Below are 25684 nucleotides of genomic sequence, written 5' to 3' on the forward strand. Positions count from 1 at the left end.
TTGCTAGAGGTTTCGGGCGGGAGAATTTCCAGATCAGAAGGTGCTTGGGGTTGGAGTATCTGTGAATTTGGGAATACAATTTCAGTATGAAAGGTTGACATGTGCTCTTCTGTTGCTGTATACCAGCTGCAGATTGATTTCATATGATAATGGGAGGATGTTGCATCAAGTAAAAAACACCCTACCTAACCCTTGTCTTCGAACTGGGTAAGGTCTACTTTGTGTACTTGTAGACAGCAAACAGCATAAAAATGTCGCAAGGTACAACAGTTGTGTATATTTGCATAAAAATTGCCATGAGCCATTTGGTTACGATTATACAGCATGATCAATCTTTCAGAGATCTCATGGACGAAGATACATTTTATGGTCTCTTTCAAGATACTATCTCACTCCTTTTCTCACTCCGGCTTTCCCTCCTGTGTTTCCTTGTTATATAATGTAAAGATAAAAGAATCAATACTGTCAGTGATGCAAGATTCACAATTACTGTAAAACGAGGAATGTTCGCGTGCATTTTAATTTCGCGAATTTCGCGAGCGCCAAGATTCGCAAAATTAAAATGCACGCGAAAATTCTTGTCTACACTATATGCATTGAATGCCAGTGGCATTTCGCGAAAATTTCATGCCGCAAAAAAAGCCGTCGGCTCCAATTCGCAAAAAATTCATGCCGCGAATATATCATGTTTTACAGTATGCTATCCTGCACTACTTCTGAAAGCCAATGATACAATTTGTGCTTGCCTCATTTAAGTGAAAGGCTTTATAAAGGACACAATATGCTCATGTGGGACTATGAAGATAGAAACTGTAGAAATGATGAAGCTTTTTATATTTGGTGATCGAGGAATCACAATTTTCATGTATTCACCCTCATACTGAAACATTTTGTGATCCTCTCATCATACCATCATGTTATACAATTTCCAATTTGAGATGGTACAATGTAGAAATACTTGGGAAACATTTCTTTCATTGCCTTGGCTTAGTACTACACTTCCTCTCTAGATCTTATAGGAAGTATGCCACTCAGTTTGTAGTGCCATCAGTGGTACTTTAGAGCTGCTGGCTGCAGGGCATTAATCAGAGAAATAAAAACAACGTTATGCCATCTCTGAAAACATGTGACAAAATCTTGAATTGATTGTGACACAAGTACTCAAGAGCCACTTCTGTAATGTCATGACCCTGCTTGTCATGAGATCTCAAAAAGCGAAGGTTTATATGATGTGTAATGCTACCTTATAGATTCAAATGACTGAGTACTGTATACGCCATATATGTTTCACGAGGTTTTTATTTTCGCTAATTATGTGAGGTGGGTGCTAGTCACAAATTCAACAGCACCAGAAATATTGACTCGTATGCTGACATGAATGTCACTTGCACGTGTACATTTCTGCGTTCATCACTGCACTCCATGAAAGTGAATTCAACCACTCACGAAATTGTCAGGAAGTCTTGATTCGACTCGCTAGATATATGGCATAAACAGTAAATGGGGTGAAAGGGAGATGTGTGTTATATATCATTTCTGATTTCTTTTGTATACGCTATAAATTTAGAGAGTCTAATTTTTTGTGAATCAGACTTTCCAATAATTTCACATGTAGTTAAATCTATGATCGTAGAACCCGGCAATGGACAATTTTTCAGTATCATTCTCTCACATTTAGGAAGAAGTGCGCTCATTCATTCACACTGTAGGCGTGCCAAGACTTAGGCCTACTAAACTGTATCATCATGCAACTTCATTCGTATACTGTGTACTGCATACCAGCACATGTACGCATGTGCATCACATTCACATTGGAGTCAGGGTTACTACTTTAAACATTTTGTGTGTTGTTTAATTCGTGAATAGCACCTGAATCCCGAATTTTGTGAAGAACCAAAAAACCCATTATAACTGCCAATGATGCTTGTCATATGTGCCTAAAATTTTCTCTGTATCCATAGTGCTCTGAATTTACTTCATCTCTCAAAGTAACTCACTAATATGTGTTTGGAAAGTATCTGATCTCTTTAGATCACTCTGTATACAGGAATTCTTTTTACCAGTAAGAAGTTTGTAGTTGTTTATCGTAACATGTAAACAGTCCCCTTTCTTCTTGAGATATTTTTCTGCAACACATAAGTTATTAATGCCTTTTCCACTCTTATTTGTGCATGCCCTGTGGAAAGTCGTTTTGGAGCCAGACAGAATTGAATGTGCATTATGACAAGGAGGGAGACTCTCACAATAATGATTCTAATCTCCAGTCCTTCTCACAGGTCATGGGAATACACTATTGATCTTTTCCTTCTCTTTCTTCCACCTCCCCCCCCCCCCTTTCTGACAAATGTTGAGTATTAAAAATGCAGAACTGTTTGTACTGATACTGAGTTTACTGACACTACAGCTGCTGTTATCACTTACAAGTTTTAAATCAAGTGGGACCACTACTCAATCTATCCTTTTGACTTTCTTCTACTGCTATTCCTACATACATGTAAGTTTTCTACCCCCCCCCCCCCCCCCCCGACCTTGCCATTCTGGTGTGCACATCTCCATAGTTACCAAACTCTATGTCATCTTTTCTTCTTTTTCTTCTTCTTATTATACAGGAAACTGTCCAGCGATTGTATAGCGCCCTCAGTATATCTGGCCAGCTTGCTCAGGAGGCGAGGCTGCGGCCACCGAGGCATCGAAACATAGCCGCCGTGCTTGGCTGCATCGCTGAGAAGCTGGCCGGTCCCAAGAGTGTCTCCCTCCTGGTGCCGGAAATCATTGACTACTTGTTCAATATCTTGGTGAGTCCCTGTTGCAACCTCTGAAACTGTAATACAGGGGCGGCGGATCCAGGAATTCCGTAAAGGGGAGGCGTCTTTACAAAATCAAAGCAGGTTGCACATGCTCCCCCATTTTCTTCTTTGTATTTCTTTTGTTTCAACAAAAAAATGAAGAGGGGCGCGCACCTGGTGCCCCCCCCCCCCCCCCGATCCGCCACTGCAATAGGTTTCCGTAGGTCAACTGCAGGTCTGTTGTTGTTGTTGTTGCTGCTGGTGCTGAGGCTGCTGCTGTTGTTGTTGTTGTTGTTGTTGTTGTTGTTGTTGTTGTTGTTGTTGTTGTTGTTGTTGTTGTTGTTGTTGAGATTATGCTGTTATTGTTGTGGGGTTGGTACTTCTTTCTTTCCTTGCTTTGATATTGTACCCTGTCTGTGTGAATGGCACAGTTGCACTATTACATGTTGTTGAATCCCTTTAGTGTAAATGTATTGAACAGGAATTGGTTTCTGCATACACATTTATTTTCTCCTCAGCAGCTATACTACAGTTGTAGATATGACATTCTTATGTTACTTTTCTTTCCCCCTGACTAAATTCTCACTTACTCAAAATTAGTAAGTACTCTTTAATGTAAAAGATAAGAATGATATGTCTGAAGTTCTTTGACATAGAATCATGTGATCGTGCCAAACGTAGGCTCATCTACGTACACAGTTGGTATTACTATTACCATTAATCAGAATGGCCTGGAATTATGACCTTTGGCAAGCTTAATTACATGTAAGTGCCTTAATTGAGGGGTCAGAAATTGAGGTCCATACTCTACACAAAGAGCAACACATTGGCCTATATGTTTACATCACCTAATTCACTTGAATATTACTAATATAACAAGCTCAGACTATGTGATTACGTCTATGCATCTGCATGCAGTCACCAAAGACAAGTTTTTACATCATTGTAAAAGAGCAAAGATTGTTGAATAAACTTGTAAGAAGGATTGAATGTGAATAGCAGCATACTTCTTAAATGGGCTGGGCTGGACTGGACTGGGTGGGTGGGGCTGTTGACTATGTTCTATAATGTGCTGCCAAGCAATAAAACAATTGTATGCTAACTGTTGATTAGTCCCACATGCACATACATACAGTAGTTTCCATGAATGTTAGATGGATATTGAGGATATTGAATATACTGGCTACACTTTTGTAATAAATCTACTGGACTTTCCTCCTTAAGACAGATGAATCTTTTTAAAAAATCCTATTTTTCATGGACATCTGATGCAAAATGTCTTTTTTTAAACTGCATTTTTTGTTTGTTCTGTTTTTAGAGGTAAAACTAACATGCCTTTTGCAGTTATATTGCATTTTCATCGTTCTGTTAAACCTGTGCTTTATGCTTATTCATGCCTTGTTAAAACAATGATGACCTTACTTGTTAGTGCACATTGTACCGAACCCAGCAGACAGGAACTGTTGTACCTGCAACGCATCCCTGCAAAATTACTGTCTAGAGTTGTCCCGTGATGAAAGTCTACTTACATGTACATGAATGAATTCCTGGAATTCTTTAAAGTGACATTCTGGCTTTTGAGACATCAGAAACTGTACAAGGATGATAAAGGGATTTGAGACGAGGTAAAAAGGAAGATAGATGGATACCTTATACATATTGTAGCTGAATAGAGATGGACAGAATGAAGGACTGGTGTGTGACACAATATAGAAAAGCTAAAGATGGATAGATAGATGATAGAGAAATTGGTAGACAGATGGATAAATGAATAACTGGATAGAAAGAGATAAGGTGGATAGAATGAAAAACTTGTGGAACTTACTATAGAAAAGCTAGATTGATTTTTTGATTAATAATCATTTGGAAATACATTATCAAGTGCTTACAAAGCACATCAGGTACAATTCAGTAAAAGCTAGAGGCTTGTTAAAATAGAATATTCCCTTTTAAAAGTTGCTGAATGATGGTAGATAGATAGAGGATTGACAAAATGAAAGACTGGCATGTGATTCATCATAGGAAAGCTATTTTAACCACTAGTCTGTAATCACTCCAGCCTGGCTGTAATGGGGTTTTATTATAGCGTGATATAGTCATAGATTAGTATCGTACCACAGTGCAATTAAGTGTTCAGACCATGGAATACCAGGAGCCATTTTTCACCACATATATTATGTATGTACATCCTTTCCACTGGCTTCAAAGAAAATGATGCAACGATTATAAAAAAAAAAAAAAAAATGAAACTAGATGCTTTGCCCACAATGACTGAATCCACAAATACAATGTAATATGCACTATGGCATGCATTCGATGTTAAAGTGAACATATTTCAAGAAAGTAAAGGAGCATGTTCCGAAAAAATATTATTTTCAACATTGTTTGTCAATTATTTTTGTTAGGCAAGGGAGCAGTATCATCCAGAATTTGGTACATGTTCTAGATTTCAATACCCACTGTCATCCACAAAAAAAAAACTTTACCGACATATTCAGTTTTAAAACACTGTAACTTATAAATGTTGGCAATAATTGGGGGCTTCCAAAATAAGAAGAAAAGATGATGATGCACTGGGTTATGCAACAAGTCAGGTGCATTCCTAGTAGATTAACTATTGTTAAACATACTACACCCCCCCTCCCCCCTCCCCATGTCTATATTAGACATTACCACAAAATACAGTGCCCAAACTGAACAGGTCTATGTGTAAAGAGGAAGAAGAGGAGAACTTGTAAAACAATACTGCTACAAGTACCTTTAAAGGAAGATGGAGACGATAGGGGTTCCTCTTTCAGTATCTTCCAATCAAATACATCTACGCTGCTCGCAGGGCTGGTTACACAGCCAGCTATAAATAGAAACGTAATAGGTGTCGCAATTAGGGCCACGTGTGACTGGACAATCAAGCTATCCGTTTCCTGTTGGCAGGGAGCTGGGGTTAGAATGTTTATGGTTCACTAGACTTTGGTGAAAAGTTATTGAATTCTTTTTCTTTTTCAGATTGCCATTAGGGCTCACTGCTTTCCTTTCTCTTAAGTGAAAAATACAGATAATGCCACATTTTTGGCCTAATTTTTTGTTGGGGTTTTAGTTAAACAGTTTTTTTGTTTGTTATTTTGTTTTTTTGCTGATCTTTGCCGTGCCCACAGTATACATAATCTCAAAGAAAGAAAGAAATTTGGCCGTCCCAAATTTCATATTAATAGCTTTTCTTTCAGTTAAGTCAGGAATATCACAAAATAACTTTGATATTTATAAAGTTAATGGAGTGAGTGTTTGCCATGTTGGTGATTTTTGGTGTGTTACTAGTACAGTATTCATCGCATAATCGGGATCCTCGCTTAAATGATATACGCTTCCCAGAAACATTTCGAACGCACGTTATTTTCACTGGATAATCGGGCGGGGACCTCTGATTAACGGGACAGTTTTTCTTCAAGCGATCTTTGATTTTGTTAATATTTTACACAAAAAATCTACCAAAATACCACAACAATATTTCAAAGATTCGGTATCAGTTGTCGTTTACAACAAACTTACAAAGCAAGCTTCGGATTGGTGTGTTTTGACCTCCGTCCATCCAGTACACGTACATGCATAGCCACGAAAGCGCCGTGTATAAGTATCCATGCCATTGCAAAGCACATGCCTTCGCGAACATTCTTCTCCCCTACATAAGCAAAGCCATGTGCTCGCACTCGCTTGCAATTCCTACTCGATTCACATCCAATAAAAAACATGCCTCGCTCATACAGCCCAGGCTGTGTGCGTTGTTTAATCTCAGTCATACACTCTGAGGGCAAAGTCCATTGTTATCGCGCGCCTTCGTATCTTGTTATCTACTGTCTTTGGTTTCAACTTTCAATACAGCTGTACACTGTGATCTGTGTGTACGTCACAATCTTCCTCAGTTGTGACTGGGCAAAAGTTACGTGATTGAAATGAGGGCTATGAACAGTAACGTATTCAGTGAAATGGGGGAGAGAGTGGGAGGGAGAGCGTGAAAGATGAGAAGGGTTCAATGCATGTGCAGAGAGTGGGAGGGAGAGCGTGAAAGATGAGAAGGGCTCAATGTATGTGCGAATACGTAACGTTTTATGAATCTAGACTATGAGCTGACATTGATTACGTGTACACGCGTGATTGACAGAAGAAGAATCGAACACGGTTGCGATTACTCTACATCATTGCGAGAATGCAGGGAGAGCTGGAGGGTCGCGCCGAGGGGTAGCGTGTTGTGTATTCATGTACATGTACAGTACGTCAGTATGCATGTGTGTGTGTGTGTGTGTGTGTGTGTGTGTGTGTGTGTGTGTGTGTGTGTGCACTACATGTACATGTCGTATGCCGTTAGTGTATGGTGAGTATTCATCGCGAAATCGGGCACCTCGCTTAAAGGGGCCGTGTTTGCTACTCCCAACCTGTCCCGATTATGCGATGAATACTGTAGTATGTTTTTTCTGATGTGTTTCTTTCCATGCCCCTTTTTTTTTTTTTTTTTTGGTTAATATTTTTGTAGTTTCCTCTAACTGTCTCAGTCTACTAGCCCTTCAAATTATTGTTTCATTTATATTTCACTTGAATTTTCTCATCGAGCACTTCTTTTTTAATGCTGAGAAACCCATAAGCTGAAATTTGCTAAACTTTACCAGGGCAGTGGTAGTAAAATATCAACATGACAATTTTTATTTCAAATGTTGTCAATCTACTGCACACCTGTTTCTTACACAAAATTATTAAAAGTCAAAATTTGAAATAGTTTTACTATTAACGTGATTCAATGAATAAAGTAAATAATAATGTTCATAATTTGTATGTTGTTTTGCAAATAGAGACTACAAGCTAACTTAGCAGTGTCATCAATGCATAGATTGTTGAATTGATACTCTTTCTATGAAATTCTAAGGATCATAGTTCGGCCATGAATGTATATTTTCTGTTTAGCATATCTATCAAGCTTCTATTCTCGGATACAATGCAGTGGCCTTCTGTGCATTTTCAATTTTGTTTTGCATTTGTTCATTTGTATATGTTTATTTTTTTGTCTGTTCAATGTTTTTGTTTGGTTCAAGGAGGAATAACACTGAAATTTGGTATTTGAATCATGGCAGAATGTTGCTAAGAAACAACAAAGAATTTTGCATTAAGAAATGAAGGAAAATGAAACAAATAATTTACAATGTACCATGCACAAGGACTCTCTGCGTTGAAAGGACAGACAACAAATTTATGACCACTACTGACACAGAATTCAGCAAAAAGCTACCACATCCTTCTTAGGAGAGCGCTGAAGTGAAAGCAAGAGGATGAGTCCTCATTCGTATGATTACGTAGTAATGTATCACGGCCACATACTATGTGTGCAGCGAAAATGGAAGGGTGCCCGCCATCACTCAATTAATACTGCCATGCATACGCACAATGTGATTACTAGAGACATGTTGAAAATATGTGTGGGTTTTCAGTCCATAATAAGATGTGGATGTGTGGATGTTAAGAGAGTTGGAGTGTACATCTTTAAAATGACTAGGATGAGCATGTAACATGCTGTAAAAAGGAGACAGGCTGTTAATGACTTTTTTGTGTGTAAGGTAGCATTGCCAGGAATCAGCAAATCTGAGATGAAAGTGAAAATGTCACATATAGTACAAAAAAACCCAAACAAACAAATTCCTTGTACAGTTAATGATGTCATCGGAATGAATTTTCTTTCAGATATCCACACAGATTTTTGCCCACATATTCTGCTTGAAAGGTCTTAGCATGACTTGAAAATTCGAGTGTGACAGAATGCAAGCAAAAGGAAGCAAGTCACATGCCAGCAGTACCCTTTTAAACAAGAGCTAGATATAAAAGAGTGAAATAAAAACCAAAACCAAGATGAAATGAATGAAATGACTAAATCCTCAAGTTTGATTAACCTACTTATCAACCAGTCAACAATGAGATGAAACCAGTTATGCCCATTATGACCCTTCAGTCCAAGAAACCACACTTCTCTTGTTTGGTGCTCTGTGATGTTTTGCGAGTATTATCATTCATCGATTAGTACTTAATGAGGCAGAAATTAAAGCTTTCCTTTTATTTGAGCTCTTTTGTGATCGTGTATCTGTATGTATTTCAGTTGCAGAGTTATCAGAAGTCTCTAAATCGATAGATTTACTCTGGTGCTTAGATTGACAACACATTTAATTAGAATAAATGTACGATATGTCTGCCTCAGCTTGGCATAGTTTTATTGTTTGTTTGGTGTTTTTTTTTGCACAAATTTAATGAATTCGGCCAGTTTATTACAAACTCTGTCTGTAATATATTAAGATATGTTGTGAAATTCAGAGCTGTCATGTTAATGAGGACATAGAGATAATATCTGGAACAAAAATACCCCAGGACTTAATTGTTTAAAGTGATGTCAAATTTAGATAAGTTCTGTCTTCATTTTTCAGTCTACTGTGATATTTGTACATATAATGCATGTGGCATACATTTATGCCATGTTGTATGATCAATTCTTTGAGTGACGCATGAAATTCGGCTCCAGTTGAAAACAAATTTATTAGTGTTTAGTTTCCAGACATCCTGATCATCAAATGCAATTAATCAACCTTTATTAATTTGCAGAAAGAGCTTGTTTTATTAGAGATTATTACATTACATGAGCGGTTTCAAGCCATGGTGGAAATTTTGCAAAAATACAGAGTATTGTAAGATGTGGGCATTCACTGGTACTACTGGGTATGCTGCACAGAAGTTAACTCCACTGATTGGCACATATTCATGGGGGTTTCATTTTTTGCTTTTGTTTTACCTATTAAAAGACTTTTTAAAGGAAGCTCCCCCTTTTCAAAGTGGTAATGCATGTGAATGCATGCCATAGGATGCACTACATGGTGTTGCTTGAAGCCAATGGCACAATGATTAGCAGTGATGATGTGGATCATATGAAGAGAGAAAGATCAGGAGAAAAATGTTGAGAGTGTATACTGTAAAAGTGGAAATTTTCATGTTGTGGAAATTTTCGCGCATTTAGCGCAACTAGCACAAAAATAAAAGTACACAAATATTGTTACTTGCCATACACTCCAGTGGATAATGCCTTGATTTCACAGAATTGAAAATATGCAGATTTCATCTTACCCAACCGAGCGTGATAGATTTTTCACACGAAAATATCCACTTTTACAGTATTATGAACTTTTGTGCAGTATATTATACTCATGTGACAGAGAAAGAGAGAGAAAGAGAGTGGAATGTAACATGAGAGAGTCTGTAGGTATTTTAGTGGCTAAAACAGGCTCTCAGGACCTCTTCACACTGAACATTAATGATATTACCCCATTAAGTATCACAGTGTTTTAAGGAGAGTGAATCCCAAATATCATTTGAATTAAGGGAATGCACCAATGTTAGTAGAAAACAGCAGAGTATAAGGAAATTGGGACAATCATGGACCTAGGTCCATGGGACAATCCATTGAGAAGTTATGAATTGTTAACGTTTTGGTGCAGCCGTTGTTGAATAAGAAAAACTAGAACATTTTGTGACATCATGTATGGACAATGGTATATAGAAAATAAATATTTATAGAAAATTTAAGATATTTTTACTTTTTCTCAAATGATGAAAGAGCACTGGACTTACCTCTTTTTAAAAGAGGAGAAATGATATTACCTTCAGCATGTCAGTGACAAGTCAGGGTAATGTGTACTTTTAAAAAAAAAATGAAATTTTGCAGAATTCTTTTTATTATTTCTGTATATGGTTGTATACATGTGACATCACAAACTGCAGTAGTTTTCTCATCCAGTGATGACTGCACGAAAGCTTATTGTCTGATATTCTTCAAACTTTGCTAATGTGTTCTACAATTAGATATTGCTGTATTCATTCAATCTTTGTGTATATATCATATTTGGGTTCCATTCCCCATTTAATGCACAAGCTACCAGCTAAACCTGTGGACAGTGGCTGTACAGCTGACATTAAAGCCCCTCAGCGACCATTGGGGGGGGGGGGGGGGGGGGGGACAAAGGGGTGAACAGAATGGTGAACAGAATACAGCTTGAGGAATTTTATAACCATTACAAAGGATATACTGGTCGGACTTATCGTGGATTTGCTAATCAACTTCAGACATGCTTTTAATCAAATTTTTGTATGTTTTATTTTCTTTTGCAGACAAGTGAAGTTCATCCTCAAATCACATTGTATGTGCTCATAGCCCTGGAAAAATTCTCCCAAACAAGTAAGTCTTTGGGCCACCAGGCCCACCTCTGCTGAATTGTCTGATAATTTTGTTTGTTTGTGTGATGGGTCTTTTTTTTTTCTTTTTTTATATTTGTATATATTTGTTCTTTCAGGATTTTGTTCATAGTGTCACATTGCACCAGCCCTCTTCTCTTCCATGCTGTTTTTCATCTCTTACTGCTGTTCCATGTTTGTCGATAATCAGTTATGCCTACATCACTCCGCATTCATCCCCTTTCACATGAAAACAAGCTAGGCAATGAGCTAGTTTGTATTGATGGTGATGATAATGATCCCCTTTTCAGAGAAAATAATATTAATAATACCGTAACACAAATAATGAAAATTATCAGTAAATAAGTTTATTACACAAAGCTATGGGTATGTTCAACTGTGCATTGCATCAAGTATTGTCAGCATGAAAGATGTTACATGACAACTTGTCTTTAAAGAAAAGGCATTATTCTGTAGTGTCTTAAAAACTTTAACTGGTTGTGTATGTTCTTAGACAGAGCCCTGTTGCATAAAACTATGGTAACGTTACAATCAATCTTAAATCTGCAATCAGTGATAACTACCACAGAGACTCCAACTCTCCCGTTTTCGACGGGAGATCTCCCGCCGAAAGCCCATTTTTACAAAATCTCCTGTTCTCCCGCTTGAGAATTAATTTCTCCCGCCCTGGCTTTGTGTCTCCCGTTTGAAATGATTTCTTACTTTTAGTCTTCGCTTGTTGAAAAATAAGCCTTAGATAGCACGAGAGAGCATCAAGAACCCTAATTATTAGAGCTTCTAGGGCCCAAGCAGGCCCTGGACCTCGGCCGCAAGGAACTTTGCGCTCGTGATATGCGCTTCGCGCACATCAAGTTGGAGTCTCCCTTTTTCTAGGGGTTTCAGGCGAGAGAATCTCCAGATCAGAAGGTGCTTAGGGTTGGAGTCTCTGCTACCATAGCAACACTATTTCATAGCCAATCACAGCCAAGAAAGCATGAATGGTTACCATTGATTGCTGATAAAGTTACCACTAATTTTAGTGTTAAAGTAACCTAGGGGCCCTTATCTCATGTGGGAGATTATTCTAGAGAATTGGTGTAGCATGTATGAATGCTCAGTCACCAAGTCTTTACATTTGTTGTGAATGGGTGGAATTCTCCAGTGCATGATTTCATGTGAACCACAGAGATTATGCATTTGACAATATGATCTCAAATAAGCAATATCTGAAACATTCCGTCTCCCTCTCCCTGTCCCGCAGGTGAGAACAAGCTGACGATAAAGAAAGCTGGCATCGCTGAGAAGTTGGTGCCCCTGGTGCAGTGGGCGGATGGTAAAGACCTTGATCTCAGGCAGGTGGGATTCTGTGCACGCTGGTGCCTCGACAATCTCTGTAAGTAAACCCAGATAGTCAGGGACTGTCCAGTCTGTGTGTGTGTGTCTGTCTGTCTGTGTGTACTACACTGTATGTGTAAGTGATGCAGGTTACAGCCGCTTTTGAATGCCCTCCCAGATGCCAAAATATTTCATCCCACCAATTAATAGTCATCTCAAGGTGGTTGGTCTGCGGATACAATAGTTACCATTTACTGTATACACCATATATTTAGCAAGTCTAATTTTTCATGTATTGGGACCTTCCAACAATTTTGCAAGTGTTTGAATTTATGACCATGGATTACAGTAATGAACAGAGAAATGTAGGCCTGCACATCGCATTCATTATCAAGAGAGAATGATTTCACAAGTAAAAGGGACTATACAGTACTGGTTGAGGTCGGGATTCTTGTTTTGAACATTCCTAAGTGAGATAATGAGAAACCTCTCATAAAACATGAAAGAACATGTACTTCTAAGAAGGATTCAACGTTTATTTGATGAAAATTGGTTTTCAAATGGCTGCGATATCCAAAAAAGTGATAATAATAAAAGGCGACAGGCCACACCTTTTATTAGGATCTCTTTGTTTCACCTTGTTTTTGGATATCTCAGCCATTTCAAAACCGATTTTTATCAAATAAACTTTTGATACCCCTTAGAATTGCATGCTCTTTGACATGTCGTAGAGTGATTTCTGAATATCTCACAAAATGTTAAAAGCTAAATCTTCACCTCAACCAGAACTGTACACACCCTTTAAATTCATGAATAGCACCAACTTGTGAAATTTGCAGAAATAAGAACCTCACAAGATATATGACATATTCAGTACTTTCTAAGGCTAAGAACAGGGTTTTGTCTTCTATTTTTGAGGCAGTGGGGAATTCAACCTATAACTGGTTAAGAAAAGCAAAAGAGCGGAAGCTTTCAAAACAAAAATCTGGTTGACTTTCTGTGCTATTCAGAAAAGATTTTTCCGGCAGTCATCCCTATCAAGGAAAAACCACAACAGTTTAGCTCACGACCGCTGCATTTATCACATCACAGATGAGACCCCATATCTGGATGTGAATGTCTTTACCGTTTCTGAATTTCCCACGTGACTTCTTTGGCAATTGCATATGTTTCATATATTATTATTTCATTCTTTGTTTTTGTGTTTTCATCTATTTCTGCATAGTCTTTCTGCCCGGGAGACCTTTGACCTATGAGGCCATCAACTTGGATGGCTGCAATGCCATGCTCAACGACAACGACGTCAGCGAGTACCTAAAAATATCGCCCAACGGCATGGAGGTGAGACTAGCAGACTGTAGGTAACCACTGCAGTCAATGCATTGATCTATCTGGTTAGACCGGTGTGTCAGTGCTGGAGGAACAAGGGTCAAATTTGATGCGATATTCATCTCCCCCCCCCCCCCCTCCCCACCAATTCCTGCGAGCAGAAGAGACTGATTTATGGATGGACTTTGGGTGGACTTAATGTCCTTCATGTCTTAAGAACACTGCACAAGAAAAGAGAAACAATTGTGATGGTTTTATGGGCCGAATGTTGATGGCTTTGAGAACTGCATGGCGAAGATAAAAGAGCCATTAGAGAGGTCAGCAGTGCAGCCATGTACAGTTGTGTATGTGTGGAGAATGACAGCGAAGATCACAAGCAGGAGTTTTAAAGGAAGAAGAAAACTGTACCGGTAGATACAATATGTAAATGTAGGGACAATGTTCATGAGTGTAAAGACTGACAAACAGGCAATGTGCAACAAGGATGTGGTAATGATAGGAAATAGGATGAAGGAAATGTGGAAAATACAGAAGATTGAAGGGGGTTTTTGTGATTGGTTCAGTAAGCGTCAACCCAGGAAACCATCTATACCCTGGGTTACTGCATTGTGTAGCGCCATCTCGAGTTCTTAAGATGTACAGTAACACACTGCTATCATAGTGGCCAAATTTTAGCTCTTTGTGATAACAATTTTAATGCCAATTCATCCTTGTTATAGACATGTTTAACATACCTTCAATAATGATTATGAATTTTGTAAATTTCTTTCTAATAGAAATGTTATAAGAATCTTGGACAGAGCATTGCAATCCTTAAACTCATCCCGTGTTCACTTATTTTCATTTGTGGACTGATGATGCATAGTACAGTCTGGTGCTGCTGCTGCTACTGCTGAGCTTCACATGCATGCACTTCCTTTTGGGGTGGGGTCAAATAATGGGCCATTAATAGGTAGAGGTAGCAGTCAAAGAGGTGATCATTGCGTGTTTAAAGTATTACAGAGTGTCATATGATAATTGAAAAAAAAAAAATATGTAATAGCCAGTCATTACTAGTTGCGCAGCTACAAACTGTAATAGGAACTATCCCAAGAAGAATATAACAAGAAATCAGGATGCTTCAAGAAATTTCTTTTCCTCTTGTAGACAAGATCACAGAGCTCCTTCACAGTGGGGTGTGCATAATACTCTTCCCATAATGATTGATCCCTTGACAGTGACCCAGAGTGTGTATCCTCTACGTAACATTTGCACCCCCCCCCCCCCCTTCCAAACTGGTCATACTTTTGTGATGTTGCCTCCATAGGAGTTAACAATCCACAGTCCTGTTACGGCAAACATGGTTATAATGAGATTTCATTACAACAAAATAACCAAAATTATTATTTATCTATCATTATATACTTCATTTTTTTCAATTATAACAAAAATTTTGATATAACGAAACAAAACTGCTGGTCCTAAGGACTTTGTTATTACGAGAGTTGCCTGTATATGAAATACAAATCAAGAATGGAATGGATTTTCTTGAAATTAATTCATAAATGAAATGAGTCTTGGTAAGGCTAAGTTTCTCTTTTGCTCTGTGGTCATCCCAGGCAAGAAGCGATGCCTCATCGTTTGAGAGTGTCCGATGTACTTTCTGTGTGGACAATGGTGTTTGGTTCTATGAAGTGAGGGTCATCACCAACGGCGTCATGCAGATTGGATGGGCGACAAAGAACAGCAAATTCCTCAATCATGTAAGTTCATGCATGGCAGTTTAACGTCAAATAACAGCACGATGTATAAACCTTTGGAATGTGATAACTTTCAGAGCATTTAGTCGTTCATCTTGCTGGGGAGATAGATATACACTGTGACAATTATCCTTTTATAATCAAAAGAATTCAAAAGAATGAGAGTATGGCTCTTTGTATAGATAAATCCCATTAAGTTATCTGAGAAAATGATAAAATGATGTACAAAGTGATCTTACGGCAGAAATAGAGAAAGGAAGTTTATATGTGAAAAGAAGTCTAAAGGCATAGAGAAGTGAAGAGTACTTCAAATACTCAGATGTAATAGATTGAAATGAAACATTATACTTTCTAAGTTGTAAAAGAGCAAGAATAAATGAAAAATCTGCAGCTCCACGTGTTGCCAAAACTTGTTATTCTTTTTTTCTTCCATCAGGTATCTCATAATGATAATGATAATGAATAACACTGATATAGCACTGATATTTCTAAGCGCATTAATCCGGGGAAAAAATGTTGAAATAAGATACAGCATTATGTACATATGATACAACAACAACAACAACAAAATTAGGATTGAGTAAATAGATAAGTTTTCAGCAATGATTTGAAGTTATCAACACTTTCAGCATTATGAATGCAGAATCTCATGAAGGGAGAGAAAAAGAATTTAAGATGAAACAAGAAACTGTATGAATAATATCATGATCATGGCTCTAATTGTAGATCTTAGAGTCATTCACAAACAAGCCAATGATATTTCAAAACAATTTTCATTTTGATTCCATTCCTCTATTCAGGTAAACCCCTCATGTATATGATGTAGTATAATCATTTGCAAAGATTATGTAAAATTGTAACCCCATATTGTTGTCATGCCAACAGGAGGGTTTTGGCATCGGGGACGACGAGTTCTCCTTTTCCTACGACGGCTGCAGACAACTCTACTGGTACAATGCAAAGAGCAGACCTCATAGACATCCCCCGTGGAAAGCAGGTAGCTTATATCATTTCAATTAACATTCATTCAATTCAGTTCAGTTTAGTTAGATTGTAAGCAGTTCAACTTCTCATAATTCAGGTCAATTAAAGTTAATGCATTGTATGTATGTCAGTGTAATGTTAAGTTTTTACAGTTATGTATGTTCAGCACCAATTTTTGTTTTATTTTATTTCATTCCATCTCATTTCATATAATTGATTCAATTCATTTTATACAACAAAAGAAATACAAACGTACATGCATAGATGTAGATACAGTTGTTTCTTTGAAGAAAAGTTTATTTGACCGTTGAAAATATTGATTGTTATTTGTAAGTCTTATTTTCGTGTATGATGTATGTAATGAATTGCCCAAGGACATCTAGAGAAAAAACAGGCTATTGGTGGAGTTGATGGACAGTGGCCAAGTCTTTGCTGTGTTTTACAGCTAATGTCATGATTTGTAGGCGAAGCCCATATATAAATGAATACTGGCACAAGAGTCCCAACTCATTACCTAAATCTTACTGCGACTATCATGTCCAGATATTCACAGCTGCTTTTCTTACTGCCGATCTTGTTTTTCCATCGCATGTTGTAGGTGACGTGGTGGGTTTCCTTCTAGATCTGGATCAGAAGCGAATGGTGTTTTCTCTCAACGGCCACCCGCTTCCCCCCGAGAATGAGGTCTTCAGATCAGCACAGTGAGTTTCTGGAGGAAACTTTTATAAGGATTTAATTATCTGTTACCATCATGGCCCCTGCTAAGCGGCAGCTGTTCAGCAATATGTGTTTTTGAAAGTAAATTCAAAACAACAAACTTTCTCAGTAACAGGGACCAAGTCTGATTTATCTTGAATTATTACCTGCAAATAGGTGTAAAAATCATATCTTCAGATCCACACAATATTTCATAGAGAGAAAAAAAGATTGGAGTCCAACTATCATCATAATTATGTGGTCTAAGGCTCAACGAAACTTTAGCAGCCAAATATTGACCATATAATAACTGTCAGGTATGCCTGTCAAATTTTATCATAGGGAAATCAATATTAAGCAAATGAACATCAAAATGAGACATCCAGGTCTGTACTGTGATATTTTTCATGTCTTTTACCTTCTTCTACCTTGTCTCTGTGAAAGTTTGTGAGCTGCACATGAACTACAAGTTGCATTCACAATATAGTTTGTTATGGAAAGAGGATCAAGTGTGATGTGTGCTGTATCAATGTTCACATATATGAAAATCAGGCCTGTCTCTACACAAATTGAAATATCAATTGCTGCTAGAATGATTTGAGGTTTTCATATGAAGCTGAACTTCCAATGGGGCCTCCCGGCCAAGCTTGCACTGTAAACCTGATGGTGAAATGCAGACCAGAAAGGCTAGCAAGATCCTACGTACTGTGCGTGTGTACATAGTAATGACCAATAACAGTGCCTTAATTAGGGAATTATTATTATTTTTACTTTTATTGCCTATTCATAAAAAGCTTCCATTGTGCTATTGCACAATGATGACATCAGTCAAGCTTACTACTTTATATTTAAAATACATTTGGCGAGGTTTTTATTTTTGCGAATTTCACAAGTCTGGTGCTATTCGCGATTTTGAAAATTCGCACAAAAAATACTTCTCATCCTGACAAGAATTAGACGTGTACGCATACATTTCTCCAGTCAGTATTGTACTCCAAGGTCATAAAATTTAACCACTCGCAATATTGTCAGGAAGTCCGAATTAAAAAAAAAGAAAAAAAATAGAGTTCCTAAATATATATATGGCGTATACATTAAATCATTGCAGATCTACAGTGATGGCAGTCAGTGGTGCTGTGATTATGTTTGTTTTCTTCTTTCCCATGTCCATGTCCATCTGCCAGGACGGGGTTCTTTGCTGCAGCGAGCTTCATGTCCTTCCAACAGTGCGAGTTCAACTTTGGTATGACCCCCTTCCGCTACCCCCCAGACTGCCGCTTCAAGACCTTCAACGAGTACGCCAGACTCTCCGCAGACGAAAAGAAGATTTTGCCAAGGTTTGTAGTGTGCGCTCCAATCGCCTGTTGGCTAGACTGCCATAATTTTGTGATAGCTGTTATGAATTTCATGTTTTGATTTTATTTCTATGTCAAATTTAATGTAAGCTCACACCGTAAGTCTTCGGATTTTTTGATGAGTAACAATAAAAACCGATTGATTGATTAATTGATTGATTGATCGATTGAATGAATGAATGAATGAATGAATGAATGAATGAATGAATGAATGAATGAATGAATGAATGAATGAATGAATGGATGGATGGATGGATGGATGGATGGATGGATGGATGGATGCATGCATGCATGGATGAATGAATGAATGAATGAATGAATGAATGAATGAATGAATGAATGAATGAATGAATGAATGAATGAATGAATGAATGAATGGATGGATGGATGGATGGATGGATGGATGGATGCATGGATGAATGAATGAATGAATGAATGAATGAATGAATGAATGAATGAATGAATGAATGAATGAATGAATGAATGAATGAATGAATGAATGAATGAATGAATGAATGAATGAATGAATGAATGAATGAATGAATGAATGAATGAATGAATGAATGAATGAATGAATGAATGAATGAAAGAAAGAAAGAAATCAGCAACCTCAATTCTTGCAAGGGGCCACAAGCTGTGACACTGAGGAAAGGGAGCAAACCTTCACTGACCCTGACTCCAAACTTTCACCCTGCTTACAAGTCAAGATGTAATGGTTCAGAGTTTTGCAGGATTTACTGCGTTAGGCTTGCCATAGCCCGAGATCTGGAAGATACATTTGTAGATTCTATTAGCACGACAATCATCAACCCTGCTTCTCTCCACTCAAGTGTAAAATATTCTACTCGGCTATTCTGAAATCTAGCAGGTGACAGGACCTTTACAGTAGTTGCATCAAAGTTATTGACTAGTCTCCCTTTGATCATTAGACAGTATGTATCACATATCCAAAGTTGTTGACTAGTCTCCCTTTAATCATTAGACAGTATGTATCACAGTATGTATCACGTATCCGTAAACTCCTTTGTAAAAGCTCTGAAAACATATTTATTTCAAATCCACCATGAAACTCCTGTATGATGTCTAAATGATAAATTAAAGTTTGCCCAAAATTGTTTCCATATTCATCATTCTTGACTATGTTTATAAATTTGTTATATCTGCATTTCTGTAAGTGCTCTAGGCCTAATGGTAAGACATATGAAACATCAATTGTATTCTGTTGTATTGCATTGTAAATATGCTTGGCTACTTTCAGTTGAGTGACCTGTGACCTTTCTCCCCCCAAACTTAGAGAGTAATGCTTGCGAGAGAGGGAAGTGATGAAAAGTATTGAACGATGTCCAGTCTGTAATAGGGCAAGGTGGGGCGGGGGTGGAGGGGGATGTTTGGTGCAAAGTCAAAGGAGCGACATAGGAAGCTTGATTCAACACTTCAAGGCAAGACGTCCTCATGACCGTTCTGTGTTCTGGGCTCCAATCATCTAAATTTAAAGTTCTCATAGTCCAATCTCTGTTTTGACAGTCTCACCATGCTACCTTCTCAGGCATGATTTTAAAGGGATCGTATAGTTTTGGTTGAGACCTCATTTCGGGTTTCTAACATTTTTTTTGTGAGATAATGAGAAACCTCTTATGAAATATGAAAGAGCATGTAATTCCATGAGGAATTCAACGTTTATTTGATGAAAATTGGTTTCGAAATGGCTGAGATATCCAAAACAGAGCGATTCAATAAGTGTGGGACCCACACTTTATCACAATTGCTTTGTTTTACTTTGTTTTTGGATGTGTCAGTCATTCCAAACCCGATTTTCATCAAATAAACTTTGAATTCTTCTTAAAATGGTATGCTCTGTACTATTTCAAAAGTGTTTTCTTGCTATCTCGCAAAAAGTTAAAAGCCCAATTCTCATCTCCACCAATACTGTACTATCCCTTTAAAAGATGGTGGGGAGTAGGAAGGAATCAAGCTGGCATAGTTGTAGCTAAAATGTGGGAGGAGGAGGGGAATTAGATGCAGAAACAGCAGGAGTGAACTGTAATGACCATTTTTTAAAATTACTTTGCAGACATAAAAAGATGGAGTTGATACACCAGATGAGCATCAGCGACACTGCCTGTAGCCTGTGCTTTGACAAGGAGGCTAGTGTCATCTTCAGACCATGTGGACATGGGTAAGATTTCATCCCCCTTCTCTACTTCCTTGGAAACCTACCAGCACTGTAAACGGTGATGTTTTCTGAGGAGCTCAAAAACATATTCGCACTTTCTGGACTTTGCTCTAGGAAGTGAATATTGCTTATTCATATTTTTTTCCCTTCAATTTAAAAAGAAAAAAAAAGTCTCCTTGCATAAAATGTGATGTGCTGTCCAATCCATGCTAATGTACGGCCTGCACAGAAACTAATAGTACTTGTATACGTCCAAACACACATGCTCGTAAATGAATACTACTACTACTACTACTACTACCAACTAGCTAGTACGCCATAAGCACATGCATAAACTTACACACACACACATCCAGGGAGGCACCACTAACGAAGTGCATGATTCAACCTGTTCAAAATGTGCAGAGAAAATCATAAAGATATTTTCCGTGGGTTAACCCTAAAAAGGCCGGGGGGTGGGGGGTTTGAATCAACCCCCCCCCCCTTGACATTTTTTGCGACTACTCCGCCGCACGAAATTTTTTGACCGCGCCGTTCGCTGACTTTTTACTTTCAAGCCTCACACATCTTTTGACACCATTTTCGCAAAAATCGCGCATACCTACCATTATGACGCTGCACCCCTGCACAACCTTTTATACATGCCTGTCAGACCAAAAATGGCTCAAAAACGTGATTTTGTGTATAAAGTCTATGCACATGGAGTTTTCTCTTCTTATTCATAAAGATATGATTATTTTCACTTTCATATGCTGAGATCAATTAATTTTAGCATAATTATGCTTGAAATAGGTTTTGTCATAAATTTTGCGAAATAAATGATAAAACAAAAAGGTCTAAAAACAAAGAATACATAAGAAATTCATAAAACAATAAAATACATAAGAAATTGATTTTGATAACTGATTTTTTTTTTTCGAGTACATTGTTAGGATTGCTACAAAGAATGTTATCACCAAAAATTAGGATTCTAGGAGCTTTACTTTCTGATTTAGAGCAAAATGTATGGTTTTATTCATATATTAGCATAATTATTTTGACGAAAATTTCCATTTCTTTTTGTACAGTTTGGTAGATTACGCCACAGGTAATGCATGTGCCAATTTTTGTGGCGATTGCGCAATCGACGGCCGAGATTTCGGGGGGGGGGGGGGGGGGGGGGGGGTTGAATCACCCCAGGGCCACAGAACACCCGAAAAAGCCCGGCCTGGTTAAGGTTAAAGAATTTGTGCAAGCCAAAAGTACCACAAAATGCGCAAACATGAATGTACCACAAACATTTTTGCGTTTGCAGTATATATCACCTGTCTCTGTCTTTGCCTCTTCTTTCTGTTCACCTGTGATACACAATTTGCTCCCACCTCCACTTTGTGTTTTACAGTCTGAATATTATGTACATTTTCAGTCCTCAGTACAGTAATTAAAATCAGTTCACGGATGTGATTTGTGCATGTGCAAAACAATGGTCATTTGAGAATGTTTTATGAATTTGCCATTGACTTCAAAAGGGAAAGAATCCTTAGGCAAGCTCTATCTATTATGTGAAGTGATGTGTGTCACACTTGTTGAAACGTACAGGTTAAATTGATTCATTAATAATGTTTAACAAAAGCTCTCCATGCATTTTGTTTACATTGATTACTATGTGGCATACATGTATGAATGTTTCATCACAAGACTTTTCCATGTTAGTTGAAAGTCTGTGGTGCAAGGGTCATTTGGGACATAATGCACTAACTGTGAACTGGCTTATTGATGCTGGGCAAGTAGTCACTTAGTCACTTAAAAGTCACTTAGATTTGGAGACAGTGCATGTGTATTTCTTATTGACAAGAAAGAGACTTATCAGTTGAATAGGCACCATTACCCATTAATGTTACCATGCATGTACCCACAATTTGCAAAGCTATAAGTATTGACAGTCCATTGATTACCTGAAAAATATTCCATGATGCGAGTTGTATTAAGCCATTCAGGTGTATCAGTGCAGAAACTGTGCGCTGATTCAATTGAGATTTGATAGAGATTAAGTGGGATTAAAAGTGGAAACCTTCTTTTCATAGACATGTGATTTCAGACATCCCTGGTTATTGGCGAACAAGAGCCAAGGCAAGGGATGTGCGATTTGTCGAAGTAAACACAATAAGGGTAGAATGAAAAGAATTTTCGTCCCCCTTTTTTTTGTGCCTCCCCTCAGCGGATTCTGCCCGGACTGTGCCCTACAGCTGGAACAGTGTCCTCTGTGCCGAACCACCATCGTCCAGCGGCTGCGAAACAACGAGTCCATGGTAGTGGCGGAGCCCGGCAGCAGCAGCAATCCCAACAACAACGCGCAAACCGTGGACCTGGAAGGCTCATGACAGTGGCAGCCGTCTTTGCATGCATGCATGTATGCCAAATGCACACAGAAACAATTCTCTATCATCTTTTTACTTCTAATAGTCACTGTTATCTCCAAGTGATGTGATTGGGAGGGAGCGGGGTGGGAAGGAGGGACATGATGATGTTGCCCCCCCCCCCCCCCTCTTTTGCATCGCTAAAATTGGTCATGTGTTTTTTGTCTCTGACAGGATTTTTTTCTCTCCTGGTTCAGTGAGACTAGTATGTCATGTAATGAAATAGTGCTTGTGCATACAAGATGTTGAAACTGGTTCCTCATTGTCGTCGCCGTCATTCTCATCATGTTGGTATTGTAATGTTCATGCTCATGTCGAACATCAAATTTTAGATGATTTTTTTTTTCCATCCCCTTCCTGTCAAATAAGTGGAATCCCCTTCAGCAGGTGACATGACTGTTTTCCTTCTTGAAATCATTTCTACCCACATATATCCAAATGAGTGGTGGAGAAAGGGTTAGGGATTTGGGAAGGGCACGCAAATTTCCTGGTGGGGGGGGGGGGGGGATGGTAGAACCAAACATATTGGTGTTTCCATTGCCTTTGCTGTATTTATTTCAACTCATGGGAAAGCCTGCACTCTGCCAACTTGCGTATCCCTGTTACATTTTTGCTGTGCTACAGTGCTGTGCAATATGAGCAGTTTACAATGTGGAGACTATAACAGGAGAATCAGTATTATCTCATACTTAAACTCCAAAGCAATTGCATATCTTTTTTGACATTGAAGTGCTTAAAATGTACAATGAAATGGTAAACATAATACTAGTACCCTACATTATTCAAGATATGTTCAAATAAAAGCTACTTCCTTGAATAGCAGTTTAGTTTTTGAGGACATTAGTCAATTTTAATGCCTCATTTAAGAAAAAAAAAGAGCAAAAACTGGACATTTTGATTTGGAGAGCAGCTGATTTGCACAAAATTAGACTCACTAAATAAATGGTCTATACAGTGACTTAGCTACAGATGGCACACCACAAAATATCCTTGAAAAGTACACTCCAGGGTACTGGCTAGAAGGTCTCCACAGTTTTGATCTAATTATTATTTTCATTTTTTTCATTTATTTATTTATATATATATTTTTTTCTTCTTCTTCTTCTTCTTCTTCTTCTTCTTCTTCTTCTTCTTCTTCTTTTTTTTTTTTTTTTTGTTTTGTTGGGTATAGCTACGCAGCACACTAGCACTGGTCCGACAGTCCCTGACCAGTAAAAGTCACTGTTGGACTAGTAACTTTTTCTGGAATGGACCAGTAAAAAATAGAAAAACTTGGTACCTTCTGGCCCGACAGAAAGGGGAAACCAGTAGAAAAAATGGGTTAGTGTGCATCCCTGGGTGTAGTTGTGATGGACTTTTTACAGTTCATTGAATTCAGTATTTGCACAATTCCCTGGTGTCTTGTAGAAGAAGGAACCTCATCTGCAGTTGCCTTTCAAATAAAGTAGGCCTTGTTTGCACAATAATGTTAGAGATTTTGAAAAGATATTTGTGAGAGATAGGATTATTTATAATAGAAACAACACAGAATTTAACAGTATTTAAGTGAGGATGGGGACCGTTTTAGCATGATGCTATTCCAATATGTTACAAACTTCTGAAAGATAAACTTAGTTTTAAAGCATTATTACTTTTTCTTTCTGCTTAATTCTGTGCCAACTCTAAATAAAAAGTGACCTTTAAGACTGATTTGTGTCAACCCAAGAAATTCCTTTGGAATTAGATGGGGATGGAGGGGGGGGGGGGTGGTAACTGAAGATTGGGGGCAATAGAGAGAAGTGTAGGGTTAAAAAGAGAAAGAAGAAAAAAGAAGAGAAATAAGTTTTCTCAATAACATATGTTTTTCCTGAATAACATGTTTTCTCTGGGAAGAACATGAAATAAGTACATGATATTGTGAAATCTATTTTGTGAATGGACAGAGGAAGATGAAAATTCTGTAATCCCTCACGTGCAAAAAATCCTTTCAATACACCCAAGATTATGAAGCCAATGAAAATTAGTAGGAAGAGAGCCCTTTTCAGGGGCGGATCCAGGAATTTCTTTAAGGGGAGGCACTTTGAATTGAATGGGGGGTGCACGTACCCCCCCCCCCCATTTTTTCCCGTTTTATTTCTTTTGTTAAACAAAAAATAAAGAGGGGGCGCCCGCCCGGTGCGCCCCCCTCTGGATCCGCCGCTGCTTTTTTTGGTGCACTCATTTTTATCATGGATACACCGCTTGCAATGCAGCTTTATGTGTGATAGAAATTTAGAATTGTTTCTACCCCAAAAGGTTACCCAAGGTGAGCCATAGATGAGGGTTCTGATAAAAGGTTTGAAACCTACATAATGATTCGCCAACATTTTGCAGGCACAGGTTTAGTATTATGCCAATATCTGTTAAAACATTTTCAAGCTTTTTCTTTGAAGCTCTTACGTTTATTATTTTCTGTTTAAAGGGATAGTGTAGTAGAGGTGGAGATGTGGATTGAGCTTTTAACTTTTTGCGAGATACTAAGAATTCGCTTATGAAATGTTATAGGGCATACCATTCTGACGGGAATTCAAAGTTCATTTGATGAAAATTGGTTTTGAAATGGCAGAGATATCAAAAAACAAAGTAAAATAAAGTGATGCTAATAAAAGATGAGTCCCAATTTTTATCT

The 25684-nt window shown here is 38.0% G+C and overlaps 1 protein-coding gene across 1 annotated transcript in view; it reads left to right on the forward strand.

The window, feature by feature from the left end:
* LOC139721452 (RING finger and SPRY domain-containing protein 1-like) overlaps positions 1 to 23001 on the forward strand; it is a 36244-nt gene extending 13243 nt beyond the window's left edge. The window contains exons 5-14 of the mRNA XM_071632768.1: positions 2610 to 2795; positions 10968 to 11034; positions 12292 to 12423; positions 13591 to 13706; positions 15293 to 15436; positions 16319 to 16430; positions 17016 to 17118; positions 18298 to 18450; positions 20540 to 20644; positions 22839 to 23001. Of these exons, the coding sequence (XP_071488869.1) occupies positions 2610 to 2795; positions 10968 to 11034; positions 12292 to 12423; positions 13591 to 13706; positions 15293 to 15436; positions 16319 to 16430; positions 17016 to 17118; positions 18298 to 18450; positions 20540 to 20644; positions 22839 to 23001 (1281 nt within the window). The remainder of the gene's footprint in view (positions 1 to 2609; positions 2796 to 10967; positions 11035 to 12291; positions 12424 to 13590; positions 13707 to 15292; positions 15437 to 16318; positions 16431 to 17015; positions 17119 to 18297; positions 18451 to 20539; positions 20645 to 22838) is intronic.
* The last annotated feature ends 2683 nt before the right edge of the window (positions 23002 to 25684 follow it).

The sequence above is a fragment of the Diadema antillarum genome, unplaced genomic scaffold, assembly GCF_040938485.1.
Source record: "Diadema antillarum isolate AM-2024a unplaced genomic scaffold, OU_Dant_1.0 scf00000143, whole genome shotgun sequence".
Lineage (NCBI taxonomy): Eukaryota > Metazoa > Echinodermata > Echinoidea > Diadematoida > Diadematidae > Diadema > Diadema antillarum.